Genomic DNA, 14,640 nt, shown 5'->3' with positions numbered 1-14,640 from the left:
ATGGTAATATCTTGGTATTCTTTGTAGCCCATTCTACCTGCACCTGATGTACCAGAAGACCTGAATCACCAATTACCAGTAATTCCTGGATATTCATGTCAACGGCCAAATTGAGCCCCAATATGTAAGCCTCATATTCTGCCATATTATTTGTGCACAGAAATCTGAGTTTCGCGGATATCGGGTAATGTTGACCTGTTTCTGACACCAAAATGGCTCGAATACCCACTCTTTTGAAGTTTGCAACTCCATCGAAAAACATTCTCCATTTGTCGTAGGCTTTGGCGATATCTTCTCCTATGAATGATACTTCTTCATCAGGAAAATATGTTTTTAGTGGTTCGTATTCTCCTTCTATAGGATTTTCCGAAAGATGATATGCTAATGCTTGTCCCTTAACCGCCTTCTGAGTCACATAGACGATGTCGAATTCACTCAACAATATCTTCCATTTTGCCAGCTTCCCTGTAGGCATGGGTTTCTGGAAGATGTACTTTAGAGGATCCATCCTTGATGTGAGATATGTGGTATGGGCGCAGAAGTAGTGCCTCTGTTTCTGGGCTATCCAGGTCAAAGCACAGCAGGTGCGTTCCAGCAAATCGTAGGGTGTGAACTTCTTATTCAGATAGTATATGGCCTGTTCTTTCTTTCTCGTCTCATCGTGTTGTCCCAAGACACAACCGAAAGCCCCATATAATACAGAGAGATAGAGTAGCAGTGGTCTACCAGGTTCTGGCGGGACCAAGACTAGCGGTGTGGACAAATATTCTTTGATTCATTCAAAAGATTTCTGGCAGTCTTCAGTCCAACTGGTTGCGGCATCCTTCTTTAACATTTTGAAAATCGGCTTACAGATCACAGTTGATTGTGCTATGAAGCGGCTGATGTAATTAAGATGTCACAAGAAGCTCATCACGTCTTTCTTGTTCTTTGGAGGTGGCAAATCCTGGATAACCTTGACCTTTGATGGGTCTAGCTCAATTCCTTGGCGGCTGACGATGAATCCTAACAACTTTCCTACGGCGACCCCGAAGGCACATTTTGGGGGATTCAATTTCAAATTGTACCTCCGAAGCCGATCAAAGAATTTACTCAAGTCTTTTATGTGATATGTACTCTTCTTGTATTTGATGATGACGTCATCCACATATAACTCTATCTCCTTGTGTATCATGTCGTGGAAAATAGTTGTCATAACCCTCATATAAGTGGCCCCAACATTCTTCAGACCAAACGACATCATTTTATAGCAGTACACCCCCCACGGTGTAATAAAAGCTGTCTTTTCGGCATCCTCTTCATCCATCCAGATCTGATGATATCGCGCGAAGCAATCCACAAAGGATTGGAGTTCATGCTTGGCGCAGTTGTCGATCAGTATGTGTATGTTGGGTAACGAGAAATCATATTTGGGACTTGCTCTATTTAGGTCCCGATAATCGACGCATACTCTGACTTTCCCATCCTTCTTCAGAACTGGCATGATGTTAGCCAACCAAGTTGGATATTCAACCACTCTGAGAACCTTAGCTTTGATCTACTTGGTGACTTCTTCTTTGATTTTTAGACTCATATATGGCTTGCATTTTCTGAGCTTCTGCTTTACTGGTGGACACATTGGGTTGGTGTGTAGTTTATGAGCCACTATGGACGTGCTCAAACCAGTCATATCATCATAAGACCATGCGAAAATGTCTTCATATTCTTTCAGGAAGTGGGTGTATTCTTCTTTCTCTGATGGTGACAGGTGAATGCTTATGCGAGTTTCTTTGACTGTTTTGGAATCTCCTAAGTTGACTATCTCAGTTTCGTCCAGGTTGGACTTAGGCTTGTTCTCAAAATCTTCAACTTCTCTAACAATTTTCTCAGGTATTATATCCTCTTCTTCTATTTCTTTCGAGTCACTATTCTTATGTTGCGTTGTCTCATTACATATCACTGTCGTAAGTTCATCGGGATGGGTAATAATAATGCTATAGAGAAAAAACATAAAGAATAATAATAAATACTAAAATAACAATGCATTAGATAAAATCTTGAAAACGTCAAACAGGTACGGCTCGATGACTCGAGCAATTATTTCAAAACAAAACATCCTTAAAACAAAATATTGAAAATGTCTTAAATGCTCATAAAAAATGCTTTTAAAATAAATGATGCTAATTGCAAGGCTACCCAGGAACTCAACGGGCCCTTGATGGTGTGGCAGTCCAGTTCTTGAGAACAACTCCCTTCTCCACTGTCTAGATGACGAGGCCTTTCTCCTCCTCCTCCTCCTCAACTATTACACTGCAGTCCATGTCTTTATCTTCTAAGAATAGATTCCTCAAACCAGTTAGCACTTCATCTTCTTTAGATCCCCACATCATATCCGCCTGATGGAAGGACTGGTTCAAATGTGGTATCAGTTGCTCGAGAGGGTGATAGGGACCGCGCCATGGTGGTGACTAATTTTGATACTCATGCCAAGTGTATTGATATCCCAGTCCAAAGGCTGAGCTATGACATTTTAACTGTATTAATTTGGTGATCCCTTGGAGATTCTTGCCGAGACCTTTGCCAGGTTCATACCCTGTCCATGCCAATATGCTTTCTATTTTTTTACTCCACCATTTTTCCTTCTCGATCGTGAACTTCTTCCTATTCTCCACAACCGGGACAGTCTGGTTGGTGTAAATAGGATTACTCTCGTTTCCATGAATGATCACCTCCTGATGATTCCATTCGAACTTCACAGCATGATGCAGAGTAGACTCTACATCCCCAATGGTGTGTATCCAAGGTCGTCCCAATAACGGATTGTATAAGGCGGATATGTCGAGCACTTGGAATTTAACATCAAACCAAGTTGGACCCATTTGTAAGCAGAGGTTGGTTTCTCTGATTGTGGCCCTTTGAGACTCATCAAACGCTTTTACGTTCATAGTTCCTACTCGTATCTCATGCAAAACTTTGCCTAACCTCTTAAAAGTAGTCAACGGGCAGATTTTGAGACTTGAACCCCAATCTATCAGGACCCTGGCAATGAATTTATCTTCGCACTGTACTGTGATATGCAACTCCCTGTTATGGCTCAACCCTTCTGGTGGCAATTCATCTTCATGGAAAGTGATCTTATGGCTTTCTAATACTTGTCCTACCATGTTGGCTATCTCTCCACTAGTAATGTTGTTGGGTACATAAGCCTCATTCAACACTTTCATCAACGCGTTCTTGTGTGCCTCAGAATTCTGCAATAGTGATAAAATGGATATCTGAGCAGGGGTTTTGTTCAAATGATTGACCACAGAGTACTCCCTTGCTTGCACCTTTCTCCAAAGATCATCCGGGCCGGTTTCAATGGCAGGCTGCTCGAAAGAGACTTCTTTACTTGTTCCCCCTAAATGCTTGGGCGTGTAAACCCTACCAGTTCTGGTCATACCTTGTGCTGCACCAGTTTCTTCCATTTTCCCCTTTCCTTTCCTCCTCGCTTCTGCAGTATAGTCCCAGGGCACAACATTTGAATTAAAGGATGGTGTGGGTGCTACTGTTACTGAGAATGGTGTGGTCACTTCTACTTCGAACGGAGTTGGAGTGGCTGAGGGCGTTGTTACTTCAACCTCGAACGGAGTCGGTGCGGCTACCTCAACTTCAATTGGTGACTATATCTGTACCATAATAGGTGTGAGAGTGACTGAAGGCATTTTGGGATCATCCCCTTCTCTAATGAGCCCAATTGACCCTTCCGGATCCCATTCTTCATCAGTTTCTATCACATTTACCCCTTGCCCCTATGATCCGGGAGGGGATTATTGTAGACATTAGGTGCTGTCTCCTTTGCCTGTATAACTTTGGTATCAATCAGCTTCTGGATCTTATCATTCAGAATGTGGCATTCATCAATAGTGTGACCCTTCATGCCCGAATGATAGGCACATATCTTGTTTGGATTGATCCATTGAGAGGAATTTTCCATAGCGACAGCGGGAATGAGAGTGACATAACCGGCAGCTTTCAATCTCTCATACAACTGGTCAATAGGTTCGGCAATAAGTGTATTATCGGGGTTACCTATGGTCGAAATTTGGCCTGGGATTTTGGTAATTTTGGCGGGCTGGTGGTGAGTGGTAATATGCTGGCTGAGTGTTGTAAGTGTGGTAGGCAGTATCGGGTTGCTGATATCTAGGAGGTGAAGGCTGATATGTGGTTGGAGGTGTTTGGTATGTGAGAGGAGATTTCGGACCTTGGGCTACCATCACGGCCCCTAATTCCTTCTTTTTAGATGTACCCCCCCCGATTGCAAGGCTTTGTTCGTAGCCTGGAGTGCCTCGAAATTTGTTACCATCCTTCTTTTGATTCCCTCTTCTATTCTTTCTCCCAATTTGATGATGTCGGAGAATTTACGATTTTCAATAACCATCAACCTCTTGTATTACTGCGGATCCTGAGCTCGGACAAAGAAGAAAGTTTCCGTTGGCTTCTTCTTGAGAGTTTGAATGTAGAAAATGTCTGGTGCATTTTCTGTGTTAAACCTGAACCGATCCATGAAATCCAATGCCATGCTTACCCAATTAACCCATTTCTTTGGGTTCTAACTGATGTACTAAGATAGGGTGTCTCCAGTGAGGCTTCTCATGAACAGCTTCTTACGGATTCTTTCATCCTTGCCAACTCCTACAAGCTTGTCACAATATGTTCTCAAGTGCACCTTTGGATCACCAGTTCCGTCGAACATTTCAAACTTAGGAGGTTTGTAACTCTCTGGCAGTTCTACATTTGGCTGAATACGTAAATCTTCATAATTCAAACCCTCAATGCCTTTGCCTCCTTCGACACTTTGAACCCTACCTTTAAGTTTCTTGAGTTCCTCTGCCATGTTCTTGATAAGCAGGTACTTCTCGGCGGATTCGAGTATATATAGGGTCTGGTGTGGGGTGTGGGGTGTGGGATGTGGGATGTGGGATAAGGTTTCCACATATATGGGATTTCTTTGGTGGACTCCGGGAATCTGGGCATAATAGTGGTCATTGGTTGAGTTTTGCGAGTCAGGAGTAGGCTGTGTTGCATTCTGAGGAGTGTGGTAGGTGGTAGTTTGTGGGTACTGGGTCGGATGATGATGATGATGCTGTGGAGGAGTTGGTATTGGTGGAGGATTAGGATTTTGGGGAGGCGTGGCGTATTGGTGAGGTGCGAGAGGATTTTGCGGGTGTCGGTTTTGTGTGTTTTGAGGAGGTGTTGGATTTTGGGCGTTTTGTTGGTTGATGTCGGGAACATTCAGGGTAAGGGAAAGGTTTGCCAAGTTACGGACTTTCTTAAGTTCCTATTGTAACTCCAATATCTTCTGTTCTAACCGTAAAACCAAGTCATACTACGCCGGAGTACTCCGACCATCCAAAGTTTCGACATTCTCGGCGTGTGTAGCGTTGTCTTTCCTGATACCACTCATATCGTCCATATTAGCTTTCCCTTTGTTCTTAGGATCACTTGGAGGAGGAGGAGGAGGAGGACCTATAGATCTGGTATAATATGTTGTTGATGCCAGTATGCACGAACCAACCTTAGGGGATGGGAATAAACAAAGAAAAGAAGAAAAACAAAAGGTAAACAAGTTAGTAAGGAGTATTAAAAGGATATTTACGATATTAAAACACGTATTGCGGAATTATAAATTCACATCCTAATTTGGGGACCTCATCGTGCCCAAGGTAGGCCTAGCGACATATAGCTTTGGAAAAACTCAATGCCGATAACTGCGTCATTTCACTAATATGATAAATAAACCAAATCTCTACAAAAACGACAATAATTATAAAGAGTCACTAGTGGCATTTGCATTATTACAATCAAATTCTAAAATGAATTTAGAAAACATCATTCCTAATCTACTCGGTCCCAGAGGGACCTTCTCCAAGCTTGGCCTTCTTAGCCCCGTCAATCAGATTCCCAAGGTCGCGCATGTCCAACATCAGATACGCCCTTGCTAGATGTCCTCCTTTATTGCCTTCTGCGTTCTGATAATCCGAGACCTGTTTCCTCATCTTTCCCTCAAGTTCCATCAAACCCTGATCCAAATACTCCAACCTTTCTGTTGATTTAGTAGCGATTCCCCTTCATTCATTGATTGCCTCCATGTCCACTTTACGTTATTCCAAATGCCTGGCCTCAGATTCAAAGACCCTTTTGCGCAACCTCTTGTATTTGACTTGTGCTTCAACAGCGTTATCTATGACCCTATTTCTCAAATCAACCCCTGGCTTGACCTCACCTGCTACGTCATCGACCAACCACGATGGGTAGAAGTACACATGGTCGGCATGATACCTGTCTGGCTCGATGGTATCTTTCTCCACAATAATATTTTGATGCCACATATGTTGTGCCTTGAACTTGAATGGAATGGCATTCCCTCAGAAGTCTTCTTTGTAATGAACCATTTTGGAAACTCGTGGTATAACCTGTTTTCTCCCAGCTTGCCTTATGACTCTGAGAGGAGCATAATGATAGATTCCCCTTAATTCGATTAGCAGTAGATGAGGAACATCTCTCGACCTGATGATGAATTCACTACTGGGGAACCACTCGAACATCCAATGTACCTTGTCATCAGTCAATTTGCTAAAGAAATATACCCAGCTCACATCGTTTCCCAGTTGTAAAAACCTGTCTGGGATAAAAGTCATTCTCTTCGGATGGTGATAAGCTATGTGGTCATTCCATGGTCGTCGCGGAAATTCTTGACGGTATTGTCCTCTCTGAAGGTGTTCTAACAACCATATTTGCAGAAATATATTGCAACCCTCGAAATGCTTATATCCCTTTTTGCAATGGTTTAGGGCTCGGTACATCTCAACTACGATCATTGGGACAATAGTGTAAGTTTGCCCCTCAATTCCTTCCATTAGGGTCTTAGTGACGATAGCTAGGCGAGTGTGGATCCTTTCTCCTTGTATTGGGAATATCAGCATCCCCAGAAAATAGACAATGAATAAAAAAACCCGGCAGTGAGTCCAACCCAAAGAAGTGATGGCAAATTTATCATGGTAAAGACGATATGACTTTCTGTGACCATAACGCTCGTAAAGGAAGTCGAATTGTATGTAAGATTTCTTCAGACAGACTAACTCATCATTTTTCCTCAAATGCATCATTTTTAGGAAACCTCGAGAAGTACGGTTTTCTGGTACCAACAAGCCAGGTCTATCCCATGGGAGCCCGGCGAAGCCTCCTATTTCCTCTAGAAGGGGAGTCATTTCTATATCACCAAAAAGGAATACGACCCTCTTCTCATCCCAGAATATAGTGGCAGCCTCAATTAACACATTGTTCGGTTGAATATCTAACAAAGAAGGTAAATTCCCGAGAACTCTTTTCACATGGTTTTTGTCACTTGGCGAGAGATTTTCCCACCAATCTAGCAACAAACGTGGGATACTTCGAACCATGCCGAACCCGGGGACTTTAGGAAGAGTGCGGACACTCATCAAGCGCCACTATGGTATTAATTACGCACGAGTGGAATATGATGTGGAGCATGCTTTATGTAAAGATAAAATAACACGTTGTCAAGTATTTTGCATGATGAAGACAATAAACACAGTATTAAATGGAACGTAAAGACATAAAAAGAAAGGAAAATAAGGAAGAAGTTAGTTCGCGCAATGTGAAAGAATTACAATAAAGCAAGCAAGGGGGGTAGGGGTATAGAGAGACATGATGTAGCAAATTTAAAAATGATTCGGAGTAAGTGAACATGGCTAGAAAATAAAGGAAAACGCACATTGTAACCAAATTAAGAAAAGATTTGCATATTAATGCAAATTTAAAAATAGGGGAAAGGGTGTGCATGTAGCCATAAAAAGGGAAAATGGAAGCGGGATGTTCATGTAATGATAAAGAACAAGGAAACACATTCATCAAAGAAGACTAATTCATATAGACCAAGTTCTCTATGGTAAGAGCCTAAAAATATCCCTAGCAGAGTCGACATGCTGTCGCGCCCCTCTTTCTCTCAAAATTGAGTTTTGACACGTGATAACTCTTTTAAAGGAAGGTGTTAAAAGAGAGAGTCTCCACCTAACAGGTTTGATGTGCGTTAGGGCACCTATTTGCAAATAACTCTGGTTTAACTAGTTTGCGTCACCAAAGATCGGGTAATGGCTCAAATTACCTCGAAGAGAAGGTGTTAGGCACTCTTCGAGGTCCACAACTGTGAGTCCGAGCCGAACGTGAATTATATGAATTAGTCAAATAGTCAGAGAGAAAAACAAGAAGTTTGAAAAAAAATTATTTTTAGAAAGTCCTTGAGTAAACACAGATAATTGGTTTAAAGACAAGATGGGGGTCCTAAGTTTTTTAGCCTAAAGGATCACCCCGTACAACATAAATAATACTTCATAACTCCCTCGAGGTGGGGTGTTACTCGTATTATTCAGCGGGCACAGACTATCATCTCCTGCTACCCGATTACTATCTTTAAGTTTTTACCTAAAGCGCACTAGTTGATTCTAAACCGTGCCCTATGTGTACACTACCTATCCCATGCCTATGGCCTAGGAGGCGTTTGGACCTCTCTTTTGGATGGTTTCTAGACTTAGCTTAGGCTGCTTAAAAATCATAAAACTAGGCGACATACAAAACAAGTTGGACTTCATGTAAAAGCAATTAAGGGATCAAGTTAACATCCACACTTAGACAACAAATGCACGCAAACAAATTAGGCAGGTGACAATTTTAGAATTAATAGAGTCTTAAATCCTATAGTCATGGCTTCTAGGTGATTCTGGATCCAAACGTGCAGGCACTTTCAGAGCAAGATGCCATTTTAGGTACAATTTCTAAGTGACTACACGGTAGGCCTGCTGATTACAGATTATAAGCAATTAAACCTGTAGACATGATATCTAGGTGATTTATACGATAGTTGGTAGTGATAACTATTGAAGATACTCAGAATTACTCAGTTTGATCCTATAGGCATGCTTTCTAATAGTGGCAACGAAACAGTGTTGAAAGTTCAATATTAACACTTAAAAGCGAGTGGTATTACCCTATAGGCATGATTTCTAACGATTAATGATTGAACTTGATTTTTTATACTTAGCTCCTATAGACATGTCTCCTAGGTGGGCAGTATAATATCGTATTAACCAAGTAAAACCCTATAAGCATGATTTCTGAATGTAAATTTTGTAGAACATAAGCTAACATAGCCCTATAGTCATAGTATCTAATGTATATGCTGCAGTTATGTAAATTGAAAGATTGGTCATTGGAACTTTATTTCCTATAGGCATGGTATCTAATAAAACACATAGGAGCAGAATATATTAAACGAATTAAACACTCAGATCCTATGGGCAGGTTATCTAACAACACATAGGAGAAGAACATGTTGAGTAAATTAAATACCTATAGGCAGGATTTCTACCCGTTCATGCAAATATTAGAATAAGCCAATTTTTCTAATTTTACTAACACCCCAACTGTTATTACAACATTATTACAGGCCCGATGAATGAATAATATTACAAAGTTAAAAAATTACTATAGTGAGCCTAAGACAGGCCCAAAGTACACCTAGCCTGGCCAGGCCTTCAAATTTCGTATCCATACAGGTTTCACCACAGCCCAAAAGTCATAGCCAATCAAACCCAGAAAACAATCTTCATTTATACAAAATAGCCAAAACCCAGTAACCACAGTTGATTAACAACCATTTAAACAAACCAATTGGTTCATTCAGTAGGTGAAAATGGAGGCAGAATTGAGCAATTGGGACAAAGTGGCCACAGAACCTTAGACCCTAGTGTGTCAGAGTTTCCAAGGGTTTCAAGAACGCAGGCAGTGCTCACACTAGGGAGGTTAATAGAGAAGATTTAGGGGGCCCTGGCTTCTAGCCGGCCCAAAATTAGACTCTTAACAAGAAACAATCAAAGAAATTGTAATAAAGTAATAGGTTTGGAAAAGCATTTGCAGACACTTTAAGATAATCACATAATGAACATGATCTTGAGAAGCAAACTAATACATTGGGGCAGAGTTACATATGACAAGAAACAAGGAGCCTAGGATTGCAAAGTTAGCAAGCAAGGGCATTAGACTAGTAAAACCAATTAATAAAACCATTTTAGAGCTTAAAGGATTAGATTATACCAAACTCGGGATTAAACAGTATAACACAAACAGGATCAGGTACCATAGAGGGCTTCAGTCAAGGAAGAAAGGATAACAGGTTATTAGAGGTACAGAATTGGATATGGCAAGAACACATAGAGTGGCAATCATATTCGTAGGGGCACACTATACATTTAGAATGAAGGTCTTAAACAAACTAAGACATATTAATGACAAAAACTGATCACTAGAGATTCAGAATTAGGCAGAACACATCGATTAAGCCGTATAATCAAGGCAGAACATTCAGATTATCAACAATCACCAAGCTAAACATGCTTTAATCTGTCCATGTTGACTAAGCTATGTGCAAAGACATTATTAGGCTAATAATTATAAGCAAAATTAGATAGAAAATAGTCAAGGGAATACATGAAGTCATGCAGTTTCAGAAAACATACTAACAAAATAGAATAAGTATTGCGAAGGTTTAGTAACTAAACTCTGATTGTTCAATAAACAAGAAAGAACAGCAAATAGGATCAATTGTCTCAAATGTGTCAAGTTCCAAAGGGTTTCAAGAACCCAGGGCAGTGCTCCCACCCAAGAGAGGTCGAAAAAAATAGAAATCCGGTGGCCTTGGCTTTCAGCCAGCCAAGAGCCCAAAACATAACAAGATACTCAACGAGCATAGAGTAAAGCTTCAGTTTTAGTGGAAAAATAGTGATTGAAGTTCTGTCCAAAAAGGGGAAGGGGAATGGGTTTTTATAGTAGTAGGAATCGAACAAACAAACAAGGAAATATAACTAATCAGACAAAAAAAAAAAAAGAGCATGCAGAATCAATTAGAACCAATTTAGGAGAAAAATCAGGCCAAACACTAGTTTTCAGGGAAAACAAATATCAAGGAAATATACACAAAAGCAGTAACATAGGATGAATATAGACACAAATAGCATTAAAAATCAGAGAATCGAACCAATTTTGGTCCGATTTAAGGAAATCTGAAAACCCTAGTTTTAGGTTAAGTAAGAATCAACAAAATATAAACAAAAATCGAACTCACACGGTGTAGAATAAACGTATGTAGACGGAGTATCGTCCATATTCAAGAAATAAGAGTCAATCGGACATAATCAGAGTGGTAATACTTTCCATGTTTAGGCAAGTATTAGGTAATACCATGGAGAATCAACCAATAGCTGAAACATACTAATATGGTAAGGAGATGAGAGGAAAATTCCATTAGAAGAGGGATTAGGGGAGGGTTTTGAGAGGCGACGGCTAGGGTTTCTCAGAGAAGAAGAGAAAGTAGAGAGGAGGCGGCGGGTGGTGAGAGTGGTTAGGGTTTGAGAGGGTTTGGATAGTTAAAGAGAGGGGGTGAACTGGGGCCGTTGATCTTGAGAGATCAATGACTGGGATTAAAGATAAATGGGGGCGGGTCGTATAAAATGGGTACCAACCGGATTTTCTAAAGGGGTGTTTGGTTTGGTCTTGAGATTTATTGGGCTAGGGTGTTAGGTTTGGGCCAGCGATTGGTCCGAAAATGGGTGGGTTTTTAGGCTAGTTTTTAAATACCTAATATTTAATAAATAAATAATTTGTAAAAGTAATTAATAAATAACAAAATATTATTTGTGCGCTAAAATGATTAAAAATAATTACTTAACATTATAAAAATATAAAAGTTATTTTCTACATAAATAATGTAATTATACATGCATATGGACTATTATTGCAAAAATATGCAATTAGCCCTAAAATGCAAATGTAATTATAAGAAATGCACTGAAAAATATATTTAAAACCTCATGCTGGTATAAATGATAAGTTTAGATGAATTTGAAGGATAATTATTGAATATTTATATAATAAAATGTAGGAATAAATTGGTGTAAAATCTTTAAAAATTATGAAAAATTATGAAAAATACTTGTGTATGTTTATAAATCAAAATGATGATATATATGCACTATTTTGAAATATATATATATATATATATATATATATATTTAAAAATATAAGGAAAAAATTGAGTATCAACAACTTTAGTATCCTTTGAAGATGAACTCGGTCTAATTTTAGCATACACATCTCTTTATGACTCTAATATTTTGGTAATAGTATTATTGGGTTCATGCGTAGCATGTACTATTCCTTAATATATATATATATATATATATATATATATATATATATAGTGAAACATCTGGATATATAAATACAAGACAAGGCATGACATGCAGCCGCAGCCGGTGATGTCACTATGCAACCATACACGTATTTGCATGAAGCTTAACCGCGTACAAGAAATTTCAACAGCTTACGAGCAATATTAGAGAATGACTAATTTTTCAACCACAAAAACATCATCAATTTATAAAAAGATAATGTGTATCCCTAAACATGAATATTATATTTACATATTATATGTGTGTGTCATTTTTATGTACCAACACGTTACATAGATACATGGTGTATTTGCATTAAACAAAAATGCTTTGACACCATTTTTTATAACAGCAATGTGAACTCTCCCAATTAAATATTTGGTGTTGAAGATAACGAAGAAAAGGGAGCCTTATAAACTTTATAATTCAAAGTTTGTTGAAGGCAATTAATCACCTCACAAAAACAACTAATATAACAGCATTCACGTACCAACTTTGCAATAAAAGAAATGCACTTTGTGTTTGTGGAGGGGGAGAAAGGAGTCTAATATCAATGACATCGCAAGTTTTCCCCACAAGCAAACCCCAGATTTATTACAACTAATTACTGAATCAGTATATTTTTTCTAATTTGTAATAATTTCCTAAAAAATCTTACAATGGTGACGAGCTATAAGCTGATTTCACTACTATTAAACAAAGATTTAGCTGATAGGGAACAGGAACTTCAACGATATAATTTATTATTTTTCTTGAACTTGTATTTTTATATACAACAGTCAAATTGATGGAGACAAGTGGCGAGTTTTAATCAGGACTTTGTATCATCTTTTTAATTAGTAACGTACTTTTCTTAAGTATTTCTGTACTTTTCTTAAGTATTTCTTAGTTGCCAAAAAGATTGGGTTGCCTCCTTGGGACCAAACAGGAAAAAGAACTGCAGGCTGCGGAGCTAGAATTTATGTTACTGGTTCAACCTAGTAGTTTTGATCAGACTATATATTTATTTCAAAAAAAATATTGAATATATATAAATTATTGATTTAAAACTCAATATAAAAATTTTAAATTCGTAAATTTTAAATTCTGACTCCACCACGGAAGATGGTCGATGTTTATCCTTTCATTAGATACTATATACTTCATCCGTTTCAATTTATGTGAACCTATTTCCTTTTTAGTCCGTGCCAAAAAGAATGACATCTTTCCTTATTTGGAAACAATTTACCTTTATGCAATGATTTATAGCCACACAAAATATATGTGCCTCATTTCACACCAAAAGTTCAAAAATCATCTCTCTTTCTTAAATTCCGTACCCAATCAAATGAGTTCACATAAATTAAAACAGAGGGAGTATAATTTTGCTACTAATATATTTTTTTTCCGTAAGTGCTAAACAAATTTTCCATATAATCTGCCGCTTAATTATATTAAATCGCATGAAAGATACTCTTGCTTCTAGAACAGAATATGACAAGTGAGAGGGAAGAGGTAGGGATGTCAGCGGGGCAGGGTAGGCGGGGCGGGTGGGAGGCGGGGCGAGCCTTAACCCGCAAAACTTTTAACGTGTCCCCCGTAGCACTTTTGTATGTTTTCAACCTGCCCCGTCCCGCTTAATTTTAAATTTGTTTTTTGTTGTTTTTACAATAGTATTTAATTTTTTTATGACCCAATTTTCTAGCTTGTAGTTTGATTTTCAGATGAGATATTTAGATACAGCTCAGCAAGATTAAAAAAGTTTGAATCACTATTTTGTCCTTCCGCTTCGTCAATTTTGGTTTGTCGTAAAATATCTATAAGTTGCATAAACAAACTATTTATTTTTATTTCTTCAAAACTTCCAGAACTTTGAAGTTCATTTAACTAAAGCAAGGCTTCGTTGGCTAATTAATCAAAATTAAACTTTGATATTTTCTCCATCAAAGTATACTTTTCAACAGTTAATTTTACTAGTCAAAATTTAACTAATCAATATTAACTAATCCATTAACAATTAATCTAAAACCTTTATGAAAATATATTACTTCTGCTTCAACTAGCTTTATTTGTGGATAATGAACCGGAGAGACGCAACAGGTAATAAGATTTTAGTTTACGACATGGGTCTCATCAGATTGGATTTCACAACCCACAACCCGCCCCGCTCGGCACCCACGTTCCTGCAAACTTGCCCTGCCCCACATCGCCTTAAACCGCCCCGTCCCATTGCCATTCCTAGGAAGAGGTAAACAAACCAAGGTAAGCAAACTGCCAAGCGAGGGGAGGGGATCAGAAGGATTGAAATGTGTAACCATCTTAACAGTGGCAGGGCCACATGCACCCGAGGGGTGTCAACCGACACCCATTCGTCGAAAAATTACACTGTTTAGTTCGG

General features: G+C 38.9%; 1 protein-coding gene across 1 annotated transcript; it reads right to left on the bottom strand.

The window, feature by feature from the left end:
- Nucleotides 1-1,537: 1,537 nt before the first annotated feature.
- LOC138893640 (uncharacterized) lies at nt 1,538-3,446 on the bottom strand. The gene is made up of 2 exons (XM_070178284.1): nt 2,572-3,446; nt 1,538-1,973 (listed from the first exon to the last, which is right to left on the bottom strand). Exons 1-2 carry the CDS (start codon nt 3,444-3,446, stop codon nt 1,538-1,540), a joined length of 1,311 nt encoding a protein of 436 aa, XP_070034385.1.
- Nucleotides 3,447-14,640: the final 11,194 nt, after the last annotated feature.

This window comes from Nicotiana tomentosiformis, chromosome 6, assembly GCF_000390325.3.
Source record: "Nicotiana tomentosiformis chromosome 6, ASM39032v3, whole genome shotgun sequence".
In the NCBI taxonomy this organism is placed as follows: domain Eukaryota; kingdom Viridiplantae; phylum Streptophyta; class Magnoliopsida; order Solanales; family Solanaceae; genus Nicotiana; species Nicotiana tomentosiformis.
Note: the sequence above shows the minus strand (reverse complement) of the source record. Positions and strands in the feature narration are given on the sequence as shown.